Consider the following 23,168-nt stretch of genomic DNA (forward strand, 5'->3'; position numbering starts at 1 on the left):
AAACTGTTTTGATTCCAGATGACATGATATTATATATTAAAATCACAAGGAATTGACAAAGGAAAATAAAGAGAGTAAAGAAAAAAATTCCTATTATATTTAATAACCCAGTCTGACCAAAATTGTAAGACACAAATCAATATATAAAAAAGTAATTATATTTCTATACAACAGCAGAGAATAATGTAAAAATAAAATGAAGGAAACATTTTCATTTACAATAGCATCAAAAAAAATAAAATACTTAGGAATATTAAGAAAAATATGTGGAATACTGAGAAAAATGTCTGAAACATGTATATAGAAAACTAAAATACTACTGATAGAAGTTAAAAATGACCTAAAATAAATGGAAAGCTCTTCTGTGTTCATGGATCAGAAGCCTTATTATTGTTAGGATGGCCATTGTCCTCAAAATGACCTATAGATGCAATGCAACTCTGGCTTTTTGGCAGAAATGAACAAGCTGATCCTAAAACTAATATGGAAATGCAAGATACCCAGAATAGTCAAAACAATCTTGAAAAAGAACAAAGATTTCAAGTTTCCAAATTCAAAACTCACTAACAAAACTAACCCACACAGTGTGGTACTTGCATATAGGACAGACAAATAGATTGAGAGAAAAGAACTGAGAGTCCATAAACAATCTCTTACACGTAGCCAAATAATTTTTGACAAAGGTGCCATGACAATCCAATGGGGAAAAAATAATCTTTAGAAAAATGATGCTGGAACGCCTGCACATACACCTGGAAAGAAAGAAAACTGAACTTTTATCTTAACACCATTTATGAAAGTTAACTGAAAATAAATCACAGACCTGAAAATATAAAACTTTTAGAAAATGAACAATGAGAAAATCTTCAGGACTTTGGATTACAAATACTTGTAATATATGACACCAAAAGCACAAACAACAAAAGAAAAAAATCAAGTAAACTGGACTTCAGTAAAATTAAAAACTTCTGTGCTTCAAAGGGCTTCATCAAGAAAGTAAGAAGACAATCCACAGGATGGATGAAATTATTTCCAATATTTTCCCTGATAAGGGACTTTTATCCAGAATAGACAAAGAAGACTTAAAACGTGACAATACAAAGACAAATACAATTAAAATGGGCAAAGAATTTAAATAGATGTTTCTCCAAAAAAACATACGAATGGGAAATAAGCACATAAAAAGATGTTCAACATCAGTAGGCATTAGGGAAACAGAATCAAAAGCACAATGACATGCCACTTCATACCAACAAGGATGACAAATATATATGATATAGGATATATAAATTTGTATCTATAAACCCAGTAATAAAGTGTTGATTAGGATGTGGAGAAACTGGACTCCTCATACATTACTACTGGAAATATAAAATGGTGCAGTCACTATAAAAACTACTTTAGCAATTCCTCAAAATTTTAAAAGTAGAATAAATCCCAGCAATTCCATTTTCTGATATATCCTCAAGAGAACTGAAAATATGTGTTCACACAAAAACTTGTCCATGAGCATTTACAGCAGAATTATTCATCATCAACTGATGGATGGATAAGCAATGTGGAGTATTTATAACAATGGCATATTATTTGAACACAAAAAGGAATTTGGGTACTGATATATGCTACACCATGGATGAGTCTAGACTACGTCACACTAAATGAAAGATGACAATCAAATAAGGCAGCATACTGTACGGTTCTACTTATATGAAATGCCCAGAACAGGCAAATCCATAGAGGCAGAAAGTAGAGTGGTAGCTGCTGGGGGCTAAGGGAAAAGGAAGGTTAGGGACTGACTTACTAAAGGGTACCAGTTCCTTTTGGGAGTGATGTCTACAAAGCCCTGAAATGTACTTAAAACACTAATGCACACTTTCAAATGCTGCATTTTATGGTATGTGAATTATACCTACATAAAGCTGTTATTCTTGAAGCTGAGCCCACCTATGGAGCAACTGGCACAGCACTGACTGTGGCTTCTGGAGGGGGAGTAACCCACCTGCCCACCACGAAGGAGAGCAGCACCTGACCCAGTGTTGGAGGTGCACGATATTCTTGCTGACGGACACTGTGAGTAGCACAGACGAGGGGGCCAAGAGAGCAAGCTGATTTCGTGAAACAGGGCGAAGACACAAAGACCTCTCAATAAAACCATTAAGAGTGCACAGTCTCTAGGAGAATGCATCTTTGTTTTTTTAAATCTTTTTATACCTGTTTTATTTTCTGTTACCTTTTTAATCCTTAGTTTTTAAATAGTTCTATACATTTACAGTTCTCATTTCATTTTTAATTCTCTTGGTTTTGATCTGTTATTGATTATTCACAGGTTTTAAATATTGTGTTTTGATATTTTTCTTCATTTTATTAAGGCTTTAAAAAGACATCTCAACTCGACTGCTATTCTGCTTCTACTTGCTCTTCTATTGTTGATTATACACTGTTTTCAAACCTTCTTTTCCTCCATTTTTTTAAAATTCTCTCTCTCTCTCGTTTTTAAGTTTTATTTCCACATAGGCTTTAGATAGATAAATAAATAAACTCCTTTAAGGACCACAATAGATAACTGATACTCCTTAAGCCACAGTGCCAGAGAGATATGAGCAGTATGAAAAAGCAGAAGTATTCCCAATTAAAAGAGCAAGAGAAATCCCCTGAAAGAATGATCAATGAAATAGACATTGATGGCCTACTAGATCAAGATTTCAAAAAAGAAGTGATCAAATTACTGAAGGAACTAAAAGAGATAGTGTTTAGAGACATAAAATATGTCAAAAACAAAATAGTAGCTATAAAGAAGAGCCAATTAGAATTGGTAAATTAATTGGCTGAAATGAGATCTGACCTAAAGGCTGTAAAAATCAGGCTAGATAATGCAGAGGAACGAATAAGTGACCTAGAACACAGGACAACAGAAAGCACCCAATCAGAACAGCTGAGAGAAAAACAAATATATAACAATGAAAGCAATATAAGGAACCTATCTGATAATATAAAGCATGCCAATCTATGCATAATAGGGGTTCCAGAAGGGGAAGAAAGAACAAAGGGGATGGAAAAGGTATTTAAAGAAATCATGACTGAAAACTTCCCAAACCTAAAGAAGGATTCAGACACCCAAGCACAGGAGGCTCAGAGGTTCCCAAACAGGAAGAGCCTAAAGAGACCCACACCAAGACATATCATAATCAAGATGGCCAGACTGAAGGATAAAGAAATGATCCTAAAGGCAGCAAGAGAAAAACAAAGAGTGAGTTACAACAGAAGGCTCTCAGCTGATTTCTCTACAGAAAAACTATAGGCCAGAAGGAAGTGGCAAGATATATTCAAAGTTCTTAATGAAAAAAAGGATGCAGCCTAGGATACTTTCTCCAGCAAGGCTATCCTTTAGAATAGAAGGAGAGATAAAGAATTTCACAGAGAAGCAAAAACTAAAAGACTTTAGCAACACTAAACCCATGCAAAAAAATATTGAAAGGTCTACTCTAAATAGAAAAGAAGCAGGATGCTACAGGAATGAGAACTCATAACTGGAAAGGTGATAACTACCATGAATTATAAATAGAATAAACATGAAACTGTAAAAGAAGATATCTAAATCATTGAGTGGGAGAGGGAAGCAAGAAAATATAGAGTATTTTTTCTTCCTTCTTCTTTTTTTTTAAATATTGTATTCTCCATAGGATGGGTTTGAGATTACATTTCTATCTGTTTAGTACACACAGTTACAGTAATTGGTTAACAAACTTACAAAAAAGTGTAACCACAAGCCAAAAACTTACAAGTGAGTCACAAAAACTAAATACAATCCAAGATGATACAAAACAAAGTTACCATACCACAAAAGGAAGAAGAAAGGAACAAAGAAGAAATACCAAATCAACTGCAAAAATAAGTTCAAAATAGCAATAAACACTCATCTATCATTAATTATTGTAAATGATGGACTAAATCCTCCAGTCAAAAGACAGAGTGGCAGACTGGATAATAAAGCAAGAACCTTCAATACACTGCATACAAGAGACACACTTTAGGGAGAAGGACACATATAGATTGAGAGTGAATGGACGGAAAAGGATATTCCATGCAACTGGAAATGCCAAAAAAGCAGATGTAACAGTACTGATTTGAGACAAAATAGACTTTAAACAAGGGCCATAAAGAAAGATAAATAAAGACATTTTATAATGATTAAGGGAGCAATACAAGATGAGGATATTACAATCATTAGTATATATGCACCCAACATGAGCACCTAAGTACATAAAACAACTACTAACAAAGATAAAGGGGGAAATTGATGGGAATACAATCATTGTCAGAAATTTTAACACCACATTAACATCACTAGACAGATCTTCCAGACAGAAAATAAAGAAGGCAACAGAGAAATTAAATGATACAATAGAAAAATTAGATTTAGTGGATATTTTCAGAGCATTACAACACCCTAAAATAGGATATATATTCTTTTTAAGTGCGTGTGGAACATTTTCTAGGATTGATCATGTACTTGGTCACAAAATAAGCCTCAACAATTTTAAGAACATAGAAATTATCTCAAGCAACTTTACTGACAACAATGCCATTGAAACTAGAAATCAACTAAGGAGAAACAAAAGAGAAAAAAAGGAAAGCATAGAGATTAAACAACGTGCTATTAAAAAACCAATGGGCCAATGATGAAATCAAAGCTGAAATTAAAGAATACCTTGAGACAAATGAAAATGAAAGCACAACCACACAAAACTTTTGGGACGCAGCAAAAGCAGTGCTAAGAGGAAAGTTTAGGGCGATACAGGCCTTCCTCAAATAAGAACAATATCAAATATACAATCTAACCCACCAGTTAAAAGAACTAGAAACAGAAGAGCAAAAACACCCAAAAGTCAGCAGAAGGAAGGAAACATTAAAGATCAGGGAGGAAATAAAAAAAATAGAGATTAAAAAAATAAAAAAATATTCAAACCAAAAGCTAGTTTTTTGAAAGAGTAAATTAAATCGACAAACTTCTGGCCAAACTCACAAAGAAGAAAAAAGAGAGAACACAAATTTGCAAAATAAGAAAGGAAAATGGAGAAATTACATCAAATAACATAGAAATACTGAATATCATATGAGAATATCATGAAAAACTACATGGAAAAAAATGGATAACCTAGAGGAGATGGACAAGTTTCTGGAAACATACAGACCACCAAGTCTGAATCAAGAAGAAACTGACCACTTGAACAAACTGATCACTAGGAATGAAATCGAATAAACAATAAAAAAAAATTCCCTACAAATAAAAGTCCAGTAGTGGACAGCTTCACCGGGGAATTTTAACACACACACAAAAAAGAACTCATACCAGTCCTTTCCAAACTCTTCCAGAAGATTGAAAAGAAGGAATATTCCCAGACACTTTCTATGCAGCCACCATCACCCTGATACAAAAACCAGGCAAAGACACCACCAAAACAGAGAATTACAGACCAATATCACTGATGAACACAGATGCAAAAGGTCCTTACCAAAATACTAGCAAATAGAATCCAACAGAACATAAAAAAGATTATACATCATGCTCAAGTGGGGTTCATCTCAGGGAAACAAGGGTGGTTCAACATATGCAAATCAATCAATGTAATACTTCACATCAACAAGAGAAAGGACAAAAACCACATGATCATCTCAATAGATGCATAAAAGTTTTTGATAAAGTTCAACACCCATTTATGATAAAAATTCTCACAAAAGTGGGTATTGAGGGAGCATATCTCAACATCATAAAAGATATATATGACAAGCCTACAGCCAGCATAGCACTAAACGGTGAAAAACTCAAAGGCTTCTCACTAAAATCTGGGACAAGAAAAGGATGCCCACTATCACCACTCCTACTCAACATAGCCTTGGAAGTCCTGGCCACAGCAATCAGGCAAGTAAGAGAAGTAAAAGTGGTCTAAATTGGAAAAGAAGTGGTAAAAGTGTCACTATATGCAGATGACATGATATTATATATAGAGAACCCTAAAAGTTCCACACAAAAACTACTAGAGCTGATCGAAGAATTTAGCAAGGAAGCAGGTTACAAGATTAATGTTCAAAAATCAGTTGCATTTCTTTTCACAAATGATGAATCAACAGAAAAAGAAAGTAAAGAAACAATCCCCTTTAAAATAGCACCCAAAGTAATAAAATAAGTAGGAATAAATCTAACCACAGACGTGAGAGAATTATACACAGAAAACTATAAACCACTGGTGAAGGAAATTAAAGAAGACTTTAAAAAATGGAAAGGTATCCCATGCTCTTGGATTGCAAGAATCAATACTGTTAAAATGGTCACACACCCCAAGGCAATCTACAGATTTAATGCAATCCCTATGCAATTACCCTGGACATATTTCATAGAACTAGAACAAATCACAATAAAATTTATATGGAACCATCAAAGACATAGAATTTCCAGGGCATTACTGAAGAAAAATAAAGAGGCTGGAGGAATAACTCTCCCAGCCGTCAGACAATACTGTAGAGTTAGTCATCAAGACAGCGTGGTATTGGTACCAAAACAGACATATGGACCAATGGAACAGAATAGAGAGCCCAGAAATGAACCCACAAACTTTTGGTCAACTAATCTTCGACAAAGGAGGCAAGAATATACAATGGAATAAAGACGGTCTCTTCAGCAAGATAAACATAAGACAAGATACAATAAACATCCTAGAAGAAAATACAGGCAAAATATCTGACATACATCTCAGAAATGTTCCCTTAGGGCAGTCTACCCAAGCAATAGAAATAAAAGCAAGAATAAACAAATGGGACTTAAGAAACTTACAAGCTTCTGTACAGCAAAGGACACCATAAGTAAAAAAAAAGACAACCTACAGAATGGGAGAACATTTTTGCAAATGAAACTGACAAAGGCTTGATCTCCAGAATATATAAGCAGCTCATATGACTTCATAAGAAACAACCAAATAACCCAATCCAAACATGGGCAGAAGACCTAAACAAGCAATTATCCCATGAAGACATACAAATGATCAATGGGCACATGAAAAAATGCTCAATATCACTAATTATTAGAGATGCACAAATCAAAAGTACAATGAGGTATCACCTCAAAGCAGTCAGAATGGCCATCATTCAAAAATCCACAAATGACAAATGCTAGAGAGGTTGTGGATAAACGGGAACCTCCTACACTTCTGGTGGGAATGCAGTTTGGTGCAGCCACTGTGAAAAACAGTATTGAGTTTCCTCAAAACACTACGAATAGACTTGCCATGTGACTCAGGAATCCCACTCCTGGGCATATATCCTGAAGGAACCCTACTTCAAGATGACACCTGCACCCCAATGTTCATAGCAGCAGTATTTACAATAGCCAAGACATGGAGACAGCCTAAATGTCCATCAGCGGATGACTGGCTAAAGAAGTGGTATATTTATAAAATGGAATACTACTCGGCCATAAATACTGACAATATAGGCCATTTGTAGCAAAATGGATGCTCCTGGAGAATGTCATTCTAAGTTAAGTAAGCACGGTAACAAGGAATAAAGAGAAATTACCTCCAGGTACAGTTATGTTGATTAAAATATCCATACAGAAAGCAAGTCACCCCCACGACTGCTGCCAGGAGGAGCATCTGAGTGTAATAGCCCAGCCAAGCAAAGAAGATTCAGACCTTCTTCCCATAGAATTTCCTGCAGAAAGACAGAAGGAAGTTTCAGAAGACACATATAATCACTCTGTAGCTTCACCCTCATGTTAATTTCTTTTTTCTTTGTTTTTTGGGGGGTCATAATTAGGTTTATTTCTTTATTTTTTAAATGGACACATTGGGGATTGAACCCAGGACTTCATGCATGATAGGCATGCAGTCTACCACTGAGCTATACCCTCCCTCCATCATATTAATTTCTGATTCTAAATCAAGGTGGCTTTACGTTTAAACCTCTGACAATTCACACTTAAAACATATGCCTTTTTATAGCAGCCCCGAAATTCTACCGTGAAATAAGAAATGTTTTACATATCATAGAAGTACTGATCACTGGTTCACCTGCTGATGAGAGATAAATGAGAAAAGAGCAATGGAGGGGACGAGGCCGACTCCAGAGCAGTTGCAGGGGATCATCACCACTCACTGGACAGTCTGGCACATTCAACAAATCCCCCCAAAGATCATTCTTAACAGGCTTCACACAGTGGACACCAACAACTGGCTCAGTCATCTGCTCCTGCCTTATCTCGGGAACTTCCCTGGAGCAAATGAATCGTAAACCACAGATAATAAGGAAATGGCTGATAATAATAACAACTGGGAGTGCAATGTCTGTCTGACAAAATATTTATAAAACTCATTGTGGGAATGGGAGAGGGCAGGAGGGATGTGACTGAGGAAGGTACTGCCCTGTATTCTTTGTATCTAGCACGACTGTTGTTCCTAGGTTTTAAAAACCCTTCAATGTTTGTCAGTTAATCTGGAGTAGATGGAACAGGCCAGGGAGGCAAGATTAGAAGAAAGGAGGCAGAGCATGAAGCGGTGCCAGGCTGGTCCTGACAGGGAGACGGAGACAGACACAGACAGGCAGACACAGAGGGTTTAGGGTTGAGGCGGAACAATGAGACGGCGGCTCAGGTGTGTCTTGCTTTTGCTGATAATTCCCTCAACTGGCTCACTGCTGACTAGGCAGTGCTGGGTAAAACCTGTGGATTCCCTCAGCTCTGAGTTCTCTCTGAGGCTTCCGGCTCAGGCTGGAGCTTCCCGCTAGGGGGGACTCAGCTCAGAGGAAAGCCTGTAGTCCTGGGAAACTTCACGCAGGAACCCCCTTGTGCTGGACCAGCGCTCACAGGGCTGCTGTGAGACCAGCTCCATCATCAGAGACCTGGGCTTGGACCATCCCATGGGGAAAAGGGCTGAGCCCAATGCCAAATCAGATAGGAGTGACAAAGTGTGTTCATTCTCATGTGACTGGGCTTTGTGGCCTGGCTCACAGATGGCAGGCTCAGGATGGTATCTGGCAGAGAAAACCCTGGCAATGGGTTTGAGGTGTATTGGACTCTTTCTTGTTAAGCTTTTTGTAATAAATACTTATCAACTATCCGTCCTGAAAATGCCACATTCAAAACTGAAAGAATGTTAGAAGTTGCCTGCTCCAACTGGCCAATGGTAAACACACCCTGCTACAGTTAGAGAGCTGGTCAGGCAGCCTCTGCCTGGATATTTACAGTGACGGAGTGTTCATTACTTCCAAAGGTTACATGTCGGCAAGAAGGTCAGAAAGAATTTTTGAACCTTAAACAGATGCCTGCATCCTAGTCCTTGCTGAAATGCTAGGAATAATGAGGATCCCTTCAAATGTAGTTTTGTCTAATTGTTATCTCTCTCTGTCAAAAACACCCCAATTCTTAACATCAATTTTTCAAAATTCAGCTTTGATTTCCTTTTATCAAATTTATACCACACATTCATTAAATAGTCAAACCGTTCTCGAAAACCGATTGTAAAAAGGAGCAGTTCCCAACAAACGCCCCATTTCCTGGCCAGAAGCAACCACGTTCAGCTCCTACTGCTGACTTTTAGAATAATTACTCCCTATCTCTGACTAATATCCTTGTAACACAGCCTACAGACTTTTTCATCTTTATGTATCACCTATTTAACTTTCTATTTTGGAAAATGAGGATTCAGCTCTCTTTCAAACACCATCTCATCTACACACCCAAACCTTCATTCTTCCAAACTTTTGATACAATTACATTATAATTTTGATCAGCTCAGTATCCTTGCTTTACATTATTAGGACTCTGTACAGACTGTTCACAGGTGTAGCAAGTTGTCTGCTAGCCTTACTTTTTCCTTCCCTACTTTGTTTTCCCTGGAGTTAATAATTGTCTTGGTGGTTCATAGCTTAGATTTCTGTGCACATAACAATTCAACCCCAGACCTTCTCCTAATGAATAACTTTCTCAATACTTTCCAATACATTGTCTTCAAATTTCATCTCCTTGTATAAATCTCTTCAGATCTCCTTCAACCTGGATTAAAGACATGCTAGTCTTGTCACAGAGATCAAGGGGTCACTAGTGGGAAGCAACAAAGGGAACACATGGACCAGGAGCAGGGAACAGATCAACATATTTTCCTTAGTAAAACATACTTAAACTAGTGGGAAAATTGTTTTCTTTACAAACACAAACACACACACAAACCCCAAAAGCCCATAAAGAATGATTAAAGAGCCATCAAACCCATTGCCCTGCAGTCAAATTCTGTGTAACATAAAACAAAAATAACAGAAGGAAAATATCATATAAACATTAATCTCAAGGGGGATGGGGTACACTCAGTGCCAGAGTGTGTGCTCAGCATGCAGAAGGTCCTAGATTCAATCTTCAGTACCTCCATTAGAAAAAGAAAATTAAAAGAAAAGAAAAATGTATCAACTTTAAATATTTACATATGTACAAACATCCTCTTAAAACTGTGTTCTACACGATACACTGGTTAATGAGAAAGTGCCTCTTCATGTCTGTGATCCTGCTGATAATTGAGGGAGAAAATAAGAGTATGACCACATGAAATAAAATCCCTTATAAAATAATGATCCCGGGTGACAATCATTATTGACTGCTGTCACCAAAAAAGAGTTAACTGGACAATATGTACCTTATGACAGGAGTACAAAACTTCACAGAACAAGTATTCTTGCACAAAGTTGAACCTCAATCAGATCAAGATTTTAGGGGAGGATCAAATCACTTAGCTAAAGCCAATACATAGGATGTAGAAACAAGTCTAACACCACAGGGGAGAATGAAATCAGACAAACAGGAAATAGAGGAACCCCTCAGAAATTTCAAGGAAAATGAGAAACAGGAAAATTATAGATTAGAACCCACTTGAGAGATATGCTAGCTGCAATGTCTGAACCTATTCTGGATCCTGACTTCAACCCCAAAACTACTTAAAAGTGTATTTTTGTGACAATCAGGGAATTATTTTGTAACCCTTAAAAAAAAAGGAATATTCCAATTGTATTAGAAAGAGACCATGTCATATCACTAATGAAAGGTTAAGCTATGTAGGATTGTCTTCAAAATGATCCCATAGTGGGGGAAGGGAGGAGGTGGAGATGAAAGGTGCAACAACAGTGACTCTGAGTTTATAATTCTGGAGCTGGGTGACTGATACAGGCAGGCTGGCTGTGCTGTTCTCTCTACTTCTGTACATGTTTGAATCTTTCCAAAAAATGTGAAACAAACACAAAGACTTCCGTGTTATAAAACCTTCATTTTGAAAGTTAAGAGGTTTGCCAAAGTAGGTGCACCTGCATGGGGCACTGAGATGAGAAAGAACAGGCACCTGGCTCCAGGCCGACCTGGGGCTAACTTGACCCTCCTCTTCTCCTCACCATCCACAGCCAGCCCATAACTGCATCCTGTCAGCTCCACTCCCCAAACGCATTCCTCCCTGGCTCCCACCATCTCTCATCTGGCCCACTCCAAGTGCCTCCTACCCGGCCTCCCTGCTTCCTGGATCCCTGCAATTCATTCTCCACATTATCTTTGAAAAATTGTGAGTGAGAGAAAATTACTTTAGTGCTTAAACTATCATGACTGCTTCTCACTGCACTTAGAGTCTACACTCCTTTCCATGTTCCTGAAGCCCTTCTAAACCTTGCGTCTCAGCACTCTCACCAGCGCTGGCTCCAGTATCTCCTCAAACCTGCTGAGTACATTTGTGCCTCGGGGCCAATGGACAAGCTGCCTCTATTCCTGGGGTGAATTTTCCCAGATCCTCAAAGTCCAGCCTCCTTATCGCCATCTCAGCTCACATGTAACCTACTCAAAGATAGCTTTCTTGACTCACTTCCCCCCAAGCCTCCCATCTCAAAACTGTGTTAATTCCTTCTTTTCAATCTTACATTTTTTCCTTATTCGCCCGATTATTTTTGTTTGCTCGGTTCTCCTTGGCCTCCCTCCCCCCAGTAGCCTTGCCCAAACAGCATAATCTCCCGGGGAGCAGCCGGCACTGCTGCTCTGAGAAGACATGCTGAGCGCGACATTACAGTCACGTGGTGTAGTGAACCGGTGTCAAACATCAGATACAGCAAAGCAGTGAGAATTTCTCTCTTATTTTATAATTTAAGTGAAATCGAACATTTACTACTATTTAATGAAGAATTTGGTAGGTCTTTGATCCCAGTTCCTGAACAACCCCTAAAGGCTTTAAATTTTCCAAGTAGGAGTGCCTTTGCAATTCATGGTGGACCCTTGGATGGCTTGTGTCCATGAGACGACTCAGGATGGGGACTGGCCTGTCAGAGACACCAACCATGTGATTAGAGGAGTGGGGCTTTGAGCTTTGTGACAAGTGAGTGACCACCAGGAGATGAAGGGGCTCAGCGTTTTGGGCTAAGGAAAGTTTTGACTTACAATTAGGGTTTGGGTTAGCCATGTTGGTAGTGACCCAATAAATTATGTCTTTTTAATAAAGCCTCCAGTAAAAATTTGGGGGCAACAAAGCTCAGAGCTCCTGTGTGCTTCCTGGTTGGTAATACTCTTGGAGGACTGTCACACTCAGATGCTGTGAGGGCAACCCTGAGCTCTTCCCACTGGAGTGCTCTCCACAACAGCTCACCTGAGGAGATCTAAGGGCTGCTTCTTGTCTGTGCTTCGAGGAGGAGCCCATTCCCTGTACAGAAGGCCCTGTTCGCTGGGGCAGCTGAGGTCCTCTGACATAGGCTGAAGTTGCACTGGGAAGCAGAAGCAAACAGGTGAGCATCACTGTCACCACGTGTTCACGTGTTCTGTTGATAAAATGTGGTGCTAACACTTCGTGGTCATTTGTAAATAAGGGGCCCTCACTTGCCAGAAGGGATGGAGGTACCATATAATTTTTCATAATTCTCACCCAGGATTAATACTAACCCCCTGAGGGTCATTTGTAAACGTGGGTGGAAAGGAATGCTTGGATGTCACAGTCCTAGGACCACCGTGGGTACCTGGTGAGAGCCTTGCAGATGCTTAATGTCCTACAACCGAGCCAGTCTTCCACAGCAAAAAATTTAGGCCAACCAAGTGCCCAAACTGCTGCAGTGGAGGGACACCTGATGGTTCAGCCCCCTCCTTGGACACCCAGAGGAACCTGGACTCTGGCAGGTTGGGGGCAGGGTCAATTCTAAAACCCAGGCTTTTTGTCCCCACAATTCAGTAGTTATTCGGTGACAGCGCATGGAATATAAACAACAAAGAAACTTGACATGATGTTATATAATTAGCTTACTCAAGAACCAAAATTTAAATCCAGTCATTCTCCTTCCCACCTGACCTACTTTCCTTTCTCCTGTACTAGCACCAGATTATTACCCACCCAGCCTTAACATGGGTCCTGACTCCACTTATCTCCCTCCCAAACACCACATGAGATGATTCCTCAGCCTGGATGTGGGACCAGCAATTACAAGAGGCTTTAGTGGAAAAGAACTGGTTGTGCGCAGCTTCCAACTAAACACTGTAGAATCCTGGTGTCCCACATTAGTAATCATGACAGCTGTTTGCAAGTGTCCCCAAAATTCATTTCAGACTCTCACTGCTAATATTGCTGGGACATAAATATGAATCATATGGACTGCTGGGCTGGACTGCTATGCTGGGTCTCTGATCCAGGAAACTCAGTGTTTGCTCCCTGCACCCAGCTCCCTGTTCTGTTCGTGCATGTGCATCAAGCAGCAGTTTAGTGTCTATTTTAATATCTTAAACAGTACATTTCAGTATTGTCTTCATCCACAAATATGTGTACCACACAGTAGTAATGATCAATCTCATTCTTTGCTTTCTTTGGTCTTAGAGAGTCAGATAAATGGATAGCAAAGATAGCAAAGTCATAGAACGCTATAATATAGTATTTCCTTTATTTCAATGAAAGGATTTATTTAAAGAGCTTAGATAGAACATCCTTGCATCTATGGCATCATTAAGCGTCTGAAGCTGTTATTTTAAAAACTTCATTTCAAGCGAGATGTTATCAGTTAGAGAAAGCGCTCCTGAATTTGAGGGGTCGCTGTCATCTCACACAGAGTCCCTAAAAAATGTCAGCACTCTGCAGTATTGCCGTCATGACAAGAACCCAGACAGATGAAATTTGGAAAAACTTGTGGCTTTCTAGTGCACAGACAGAAAATGGTATTTCAGAGGGAAAAGCCTGAATTACAGAAAATGATAAATGAAATGGTCTAACATGCATTTCCCTTACAAAGAACTAATACTTCTTTGGTCGATAATAACATCTGTCAGTAATTATGAAAAAAGCTGACAGATGCATAGTACTTAATATTAGCCAGGACTGTTCTAACATTGACATAGATTCATTAATCTCCATAGCAGCTCTACGAGGTGGGTGCTAAAATTATCCCCATTTTATTGGTGAGGAACTTGAGAGACACAGAGGCTAAGTGACATTTACAAGGTCGACAGCGAGAAACCAGCACATGTATTCCAGCATGAGTCTACGCTCTTGGCCTCTTCTCTTTTTTTTCTTTTTTGGTGGTGGGGAGATAATAAGGTAATTCTGGTGGGGCATGGGGAGGTAATTAGGGTTATTTGTCTATTTTAGAGGAGGTGTTGGGGGCTGAACCCAGGACCTTATGCTTGCTAAGCATGCACCCCATCACTTGAGCTGTACCCTTCCCTCTCGAGTCTATGCTCTTAGCTGCTAATCCTCACTGTCCCACATGGTAACTCTGGGGGGACTACAGTTCATTCATTCACTCGTTAAACTCAGCCTTCCCGGTGCCTTGGATTCAGCAGTGAACAAGGCAACATGGTGCCTGCCTTAAATGAGCTTGTCGCCTCCTGATATATTATCTTCATTTTACCCAGGAACAAACAAGGTCCAGAAGATTAGCCTTTTCCTGTTAACACCGGAGGAGATATGTTGTGCTTTATTTCATTTTTGCCATTTGACTTACACCATGGGGAGGGAAAGCTGCCTTGCAGATCCTGGAGCTCACAAGCCTGTTAATCCTGAATCTTTTTTAACACTGTCCCTTACTTGATACTTGATCTGAGAAAGGATGAAGTAAACCTAAAAAGATTCTAAGAGAGCGTGTGGTTTACACAGGGTAACTAACCAGACACTGTTTACTATCCTAACAGGAATCTCTAGGCATATTTCTTTTCTTTCTCTTTTTTCCTTTTTATGGGCAGCTTTTAAAAACCAAACCAAACCAACCAAACCAAACCAACCAAACCAAATCACTGATAATTCAACAGCAGGTTCTAAATCATCCCCAAGACAGCAGCTAAACTCGGTTTAGACTTACAATGCGGCCTCTGGTGGTGGGATTGAAGAATATATCTCTATCCTGAATATAAAAGTCATTCACGCAGCTCTTCTCAAATAGGGCAATGAAAAATTCTTGCTTCGGCTTGATGATACTTTGATCCACTTGGAGGACTTTCATAAAACAGCTGAAATTACCAAAGGCTGAGGACCGGGTTTTCAGATCATTGGGCTTCAGAGGCAATATTATGTGCAGTATCTCAGCGTATGTACAGAGCACCTCCCACAGGGTGTATACTTTTGCAAATAGAAGCTTGTCACCCAAAACCTATATTGGGAGAATGAAAACACAAACCAGGAAACTATTTTCACATTTTTAGTACACAGATTTTTCTTACATTGCTGGTAGTTAAAGCACTTGTGTAAACACACACACATATGACACTGGTAAAGGTGAAGATATAATAAAAATTGATTTGCAAACTATCATATATTTTTGCCTTAAAGATAATTTCTTTGTTGAAATTACTGAAAAGTTATTTAAAATCCTTACAGTTCATTCATAAAATAACCAATGTTTTAGATGAAAAAAGCAAACTTGTTAATTTTTAGTCCAAATTAGTAACTAAAAATAGAAACACCAAAATATTCTTTGCAGTGGCATTGCAATGACAATTTTATAAATTTCTGAAACCTAGGACTATTTACATATCTGTTCAATATAGTGTTAAACAGTCATTAAAAGGGATTTAAAAGAATTATATTTATTGATATGGAATATATAATAAAAGGAGAAAGCAAAAAATGTGAAATAATAATTTTCCTTTTTGGAAGGGAAAAATATCTTCATTTGAACAAAAAAATGTTTAGAAGGATTTTAAGATTCTTTATGTATAATTAAGGTACAGATGATTTTTAATTCCACTGTTCTTTCATTTTCAATTTTGGGGGGTAAGTTTTATAATAAAAAAAATCTTTAAAACAGTTCTTACATAAATACATTAATAGATATATTTATGACTACATTCTCTGGCTATTAAAAAGATCTCCTAGCTGTGGATCTGAAACATACATTCCATAATGCAGATTCTGACTGACTCGCCTCCCAGCCCACAGCGAAGGCACGGCTAGTGTGACATGTTTCAAATATCATTCCAGGTAATATGCAGGCTCCCAGCCAGTGGCTGCAAGGGGACTGACACTGATCTGGTTGCTCCCAGCTGTAGACCAACACAGATGAAGTTAGATTCACAGGCTCATGTTTCCTCTGTCAAAAGAAATCAGAAAATGTTAGGCTTTTACTTTCACCAAGGGAACAAGAAGTTGTTTGATTATTTTTATGGAAAAAAAAACAACAAACCAATTTGAACCTGTTGAAAAGACATTTGCTCAAAATAGTACAGTAGCAATGATGGTGCTCTGGCTGGCAGGGACTTACTGGATTCCTGTGAGTGCTGGACTCCTCACATGGAATTCCCTTGGCACTCCAGAAGGCCTGTGGTTGTCCCCATGGGTTTGTGGCCATATGTGGCACAAAAAAGCCTCTGGCTTTGCCACAATTTCAATGCCTTTTTTGGCTTATGAAAGGTTTTGCACTCAAATGGAGTATTCTTGAGTCCAGTCACTGATGTCATTCACCAGAGTTATACTCCAGATCTGACATTCTAGACTCTTAAATTCTTGCAGACATTCAAATGGTTCAGGTTTGGATGTGTATTCACCTCTGGAGGCCTGGACCATATTCGCTAAAGCCACCCGGTCAAGTTCAGCAAAATGCAAAGAAATTTTTCTCTCTGCAAGACTGAAATGTCTGTGAAGGTATAAAAACTTCTGCATCTACAAAAATAGGGAACCAACTTATCAATAACATATCTATCCATAATGAATGGACATTTAAAAAATTACTGTATTTACTTCTATCAAATTCTATCTGGCTTTTGCCAAATTGTGTCCTAAACTGTAAGGAAAGTATATAAATGTAGTGAATTTTTGAACTTTTAAGAGAAAAAGGAACCCTCCTACTCGGTTGGTGGGAATGTAAATTGTGCAGCCACTTTGGAGGACAGTATAGAGGTTCCATAAAAAACTGAAAATAGACTTCCGTGTGATCCAGCAGTCCCATTCATGGGCATATGTCTGGAGAAAAATATAATTCAAAAAGACACATACACCCCAATGTTCACAGCAGCACTATTTACAATAGCCAAAACACTGAAACAAACCAAGTGTTCACTGAAACAACACAAGTGTTCACTGACAGATGACTGGATAAAGAAATTGTGGTATATTATATATATATGTATATATACATATATATACACATACATATACACACATGAACACACACACACAATGGAATACTGATCAGCCATAAAAAATAAAATAATACCATTTGCAATAACATGGATGGACCTACAGGGTATTATGCTAAGTGAAATAAGTCAGAGAAAGAAAAACAAATATTCTATATATTAACTTATATATATATATATATAATAGAACAAATTAATTACTATAATAAAACAGAAATAGACTCACAGGTATATAGAACAGACTGGTGGTTACAAATGGGGAGAAGGAGGAGAGGGGAGGCAGGAAGGGGGTAGGGGATTGAGAGGTAAAAATTACTATGTATAAAATGGATAGCTTACAGTGCTGTATCATACAGCACAGGGAAATATAGCCATTATTTTATGGTGACTTTAAATGGAATATAATTTATAAAAATGTTGAGCCTCTTTGTTAGACACCTGAAAATAATATGATGTAAATCAACTACTCAATTACAAAATGTTTAATAAAAGTTTTCTTTTCATATTATTTGCAATAAGTTGGAAGCCAGAACTGTCAATAGAAATATAGTGCAAGTCACAATTTTCCAGTAATACCATTTAGAAAATAAAAAGGAACAAGTGAAATTAATTCCAGTAATAATTATATTTATCCCAAAATATCCAATATACAATCATTTCAAAAGTGTGACTGACACTTTTAAAACTTATTAATAAATATTTTACATTAGTTTTGTTGTACAAAGTCTTGAAGATCTATTATGTATTTTCCACTTATAGAACATCTCAATTCAAAATAGCCACATGTGGCTAGTGGCTACCATACTAGACAGAGCAGATTACACCATTCACACTTCTGATAAATTACCTTCTGTTACTTATTTTAAAAACTTGCAGAAAAGGCTTTAGATATTCCCTACATCAAACAAAACAACCTTGACGGGTTGGAAGTATCTTCATTATAAAGTGAAAAATAAAGGTAAGAGAGCTATGTTTACATGTATGTTAATGTAACAATAACTTCTTAAATCATTCAGGACTTTACAGTCTTTCTTCATATGCCAAGGATTCACTGTCACTGCACAATATTTTTCACTGTTATTATCTTTGGAATTGACAGACTTCTGATGATCCTGCTTTGTGCATCTGTACATAAAAGAAAACAACAAAACAGAGAAAAAGACCTTGTTAAAGATAGTTTGGGGGGAGGGTATAGCTTAAGTGAAAGATCATATTCTTAGCATGCACAAGGGCCTGGGTACAATCCCCAGTACTTCTTCTAAAAATAAAATAAATAAAAACCTAATTACCACCCCCCTGCAAAAAATTAATTAATTACTTTAATTAAAAGTTAAAAAAAGATAATTTAGTGCAGGCTTATCAGGCTACAAGAGCTACAGTGAATGCCCCCCCATTAATTTAGAAGAAGTCTCACAGTATTTCCCAACATAAAGGCTAAAATATAATTGAGAACAGTTTCTGATGGTCAGCATGATTTTAACAAAAAAGTAGATAGTTACTTCCCTGGTGTCAAAGCTCTGTCAGAGATGGGCACAGAAAATTTAGTAGAAATGATTTTGCATATACCTTTGAAAGAAATGCTAAGAAATGATCTTTTCTGTTGGAAATTAGCCTGCTTTTACATTCTGCAGTAGGCATACATGTTTACAAACCAGGCAGGAACTGGATCATATTTTACACATAATTTAGAAACTGATTTGAATTTTGCTCTCTGTCTGCAAGGCTATTTCTTAGGTAATTACATAAGCTGGCAACTATACTAAATTTTGTTTCCCTGTTTGCTTAATCCTCACAACAACTCTGTAAGCTGCTATTATTACCCCCATATAACAGATAAAGAGCTTGAGGCAGAAAATAATCTGGGTAACTTGGTAAATGGTGGAGCTGAGTATGACTGCAGCCAGTCTGACACTCAAGTCCATTCTTCCCACCGATGTCTGATACTGCTACCTACATTCAGCAATGACCGCTGATTTCATATTTAAGTATGTCATTTCTAAAAGTGCAAAGATATATTAGTACTGCTGTGTAAATTATTCTTTTGAGATGTGATTGCCAAAAAAAACATAAAATCACGGTTCCACTGAGGGAAGGGCAAACTGCATATAGACGGACACAAGGGGACTTTGTGAGGACACAGTTGCACAACTCTAGAAATAGCTAAAATGGCTGACTTATACAATTATAATGTGTGAATTTTATGGCCTGTAAATTACACCCTAATACAGCTATTAAATTAAGAAACTTGATACCAAATTAAGACTAAAACACATATATATATATATATCACACAAAGAACAACAGGCAAATATCATTATTTACTGCACCATTCTTTCATGCAGCTTCCTTTCCTCACTCGTTCCTGAAAGGATGACTCATTTTTAAAATAGTCTTTTAATTTATTTAGCAAATAATTTTTGACAGCCTACTATGTACCCAGGACTAATCTAGGCACTTGGAATAGATCAATAAACAAAACAAAATTCCTGTCCTCACGGAGCTTGGTTGGAGTCTAGCTGGAGTGGGGGGTGGAGATGACAATTCACTCAACAGAGCAGCAGAGGAGGTGGCATGATAGGAAAGAGGAACCATGGAAAAATCAAAAAAGGGCAAGGTAAAGAGAGTTTAGGGTATGGGATGATGGTGATGTTGTATTAAATACCAGAGCAGGCCACACTGAGGACTGAGGTTAGAAATAAGACTAGGAGGTGACAAGTCCCAGGTGGATGGAATAACCATCACCAAGGGCAGCGTGCACCTCGCATGTTCCAGAATGGGGGCACGGCTGGAGCTGTGGAGAAGGGTCAGTGCAGATCCTGTACGGCCTTGGAGGACGTTGTAAGGACTGTGGCTTTTACCCGTAGTGAAATGGGGAGGCACTGCAGAAGGAGGACACAATCTAACTTAGGTTTTCAAGGCTCACTTGACTGCCGGGTGAGAATAGGCAAAACGGGTCAGAGATGAAAGGAGGGAAGCCTCTGAGAAGGGCTGTGCAGGAGGAGAGGACAGTGGCTCAGGGCAGGGAAGCAGCATTGGAGGCAGGAGCCATGGTGAGAAGTGGCTGTGCTCCGGATAAGTTTTAAAGTCAGTGTTAAACCAGGTCTATTGACAGAATTCATGTGGTATGTCAGTGAAAGTCAGAATAACTCCAAGTTTTTTGACCCAAGCAGCTGGAAGGATTAAGTTTCCACTAACTGAATGGGGGAGGTTGCAGAAAGGACCAGTTTGGGGGGTAGGAGGACCAAGAGCTCAGTTTTTACACATGTTGGTTTTAAGATATCAGAGTTCCAAATGAAGATGGCAAATCAGCAGAAGATTGTAAGAGTTCAGAGTTGGAGAGAAAAAGTCTAGCGGGAGACAGAAATGTGGGAATCATGGGTCACACAGGTGGTAGAGGAAGACATGAAACCCAGGTACTCAAACATTAAGATAACCTGGCATTAACCATAGAAGTTTTCCTTGAGGGCCTGCCTACTAGGTGTGGATATCAGTCCTATTTCCCGACCACTCGAGTTTTAAAAAGGAACTTACAAATGAATTCGTGCAAGACACTTCCTCCAGGGGTTGGGTCCAGAGCAGGTGTGGGAGAATGGGATGGTGCACGCTACTCCCTAAGGCAGAATGTGTGTGTGTGTGTGTGTGTGTGTGTGTGTGTGTGTGTACGCATGTGAGTGTGCACAGGGGGATGAGACACACCTGGCTTAAGAAAAAGAGCTAGAAAGTCTAGAAGCCGAAAGATGAAAGAACATCCAGATCTGGTAGAGGGAACAGGGGAAACACTGTGTACTGTAAGACATATCCCCATACTGCCATTTCCCACCATCCTTTCATCAGGAACACAGTTGGAAAGGGGGAATTATGTAGATACGTGTGATGTACACAATCTTTCTGACTATGTAACACTGACTATCTACATATGTAGCAAGTTAATGATATTTATATCTGCTTCAAGTTTAATAACATGTTCACAACAGAGAGAAAATAAAATATTGATGACTGGTAGAAGCATCATAGAAGGCCTTTCAATGCTCAGAATGGAAGCAAAAGCAGCTTCAACCCACAAAGAATGTCATTAAGGGTCAAGAATGTTTACATTTTCTTAAGAAATTGAGAGTTACAAATTCCTGCTTTAAAGAATTAACTTTAATACAGATACCATACTATAAGCAACGTCTATACTGGAGCTTTCATAAAGCTATTTTTAGTTCCTGTTTGTTCTGATGTACTCCAGACACTCTGCAATGAAATCCTTCTTTTCAAAGGCTTAAAGGAATAAAAAAAGAAATAACACTGCATTCTTTTAAGTGTTCCCTGTACTGAAAGTCACTTGCAAATGCAACACCCTGCCACAGGTCAACATTTTTAACAATAAAGTACTTTGCGCAGTTTTTCAATTTCTATGTGTCTTTGTGTCAGTCTCTCACTCAGAAGCAGAATGGAGTATCAGAAAATGATACATTATGTCTAAAACTACAGATGTAGGAGATGAACGTCCACCAGGAAACAGCTAAGTGTGAGGGCAAGGTTTACCTTTTAAGTTACCGTAAGTGCTGTTACACCTGCTCCCTGCTTCCCCTGTGAAGAGCTAGTCTTTTCCAGAAAAGCTCTCATTCTGAGAACTGTCTTCTTTAAAATATTCGGAGATTCTCTTTTAAGGCTCTTTCACTTTTAAGTCTTTCCCCAACTCTACATCCTATAACAAGTGTTAAAATTATCCAATAGCCTATTGTTACAGAACATGCTCTACAAAAGCTGAGGTTTCCCAGGGTTTGGATCCCAGAACTCTGCTACCAGATAATCCTAAAGCCTTCCTTCCATAATTGACTCTTCTGCCAATTCCCAGCTGCGGGCAAATTCGGCTTCTCAGACCAAGTAACTTAATAATTCTGCCTTCAAACACTCTACTGTCAGTAAAGGAACTCTCAGACAGGAAGCACACAAAGCCCCTAGTGAGGGTTGCCTCCTTCAAACAATCAAGATGCCATCACCAAGCAAATAATTAAACCTACTGCAAAACTTCTGAAGACAATTACAAACAATATAGTTTGTATAGTTGCATACTATTTGCTCTGGAATAGTCATTTCCAATGGAGGGAACAAAGGACCTCATGACCCAAGCAATTTTTTTAAACTGCACGAAACCATCCCTCATCACGTGAGGATTCAGGCAAGCCCATCTTACAGGCCTAGGAGTAACAGAATGACAGCACCTCTAGGAGTAGGATGAAAAGCAGCGAGGTAGACTTCTAGTGAAAGAGGGTGATGTAATAGGCCCCATTGCCCACTTACCTCCCACCACAGGACAATTATCTTATATCGAGAACAAACACTTTGGGAAACAGAGGTTGTTTATGTTTTTATGGTTTTCTGGTGGAAATAATGCCCTGAGTCATGTGAAGTTGTGGCTGCAAAATTGAACAGGGGACCAGATATTTTCACATTCAGGACACAAATAGCCCCCGGGTAGCCATCATATCTGCTCTCCCCTTTGCCTGTTCATTCCAAAAGCTGCAGGACTCTCCTGCTTGCAATGGCACCCACCACTTCTCACAAATTCTTGACAAGT

General features: G+C 38.5%; 1 protein-coding gene across 1 annotated transcript in view; it reads right to left on the reverse strand.

Moving 5' to 3' along the window:
- The window catches only part of LOC140686865 (uncharacterized), a 59,855-nt gene that overhangs the window by 32,503 nt on the left and 4,184 nt on the right, over positions 1 to 23,168 (reverse strand). The window contains exons 2-4 of the mRNA XM_072942041.1: positions 18,580 to 18,727; positions 16,363 to 16,557; positions 15,331 to 15,618 (exon numbers count right to left, since the gene is read on the reverse strand). Of these exons, the coding sequence (XP_072798142.1) occupies positions 15,331 to 15,618; positions 16,363 to 16,557; positions 18,580 to 18,639 (543 nt within the window). The 5' untranslated portion in view covers positions 18,640 to 18,727. The remainder of the gene's footprint in view (positions 1 to 15,330; positions 15,619 to 16,362; positions 16,558 to 18,579; positions 18,728 to 23,168) is intronic.

Source organism: Vicugna pacos, chromosome 18 (genome assembly GCF_048564905.1).
Source record: "Vicugna pacos chromosome 18, VicPac4, whole genome shotgun sequence".
NCBI classification, from domain to species: domain Eukaryota; kingdom Metazoa; phylum Chordata; class Mammalia; order Artiodactyla; family Camelidae; genus Vicugna; species Vicugna pacos.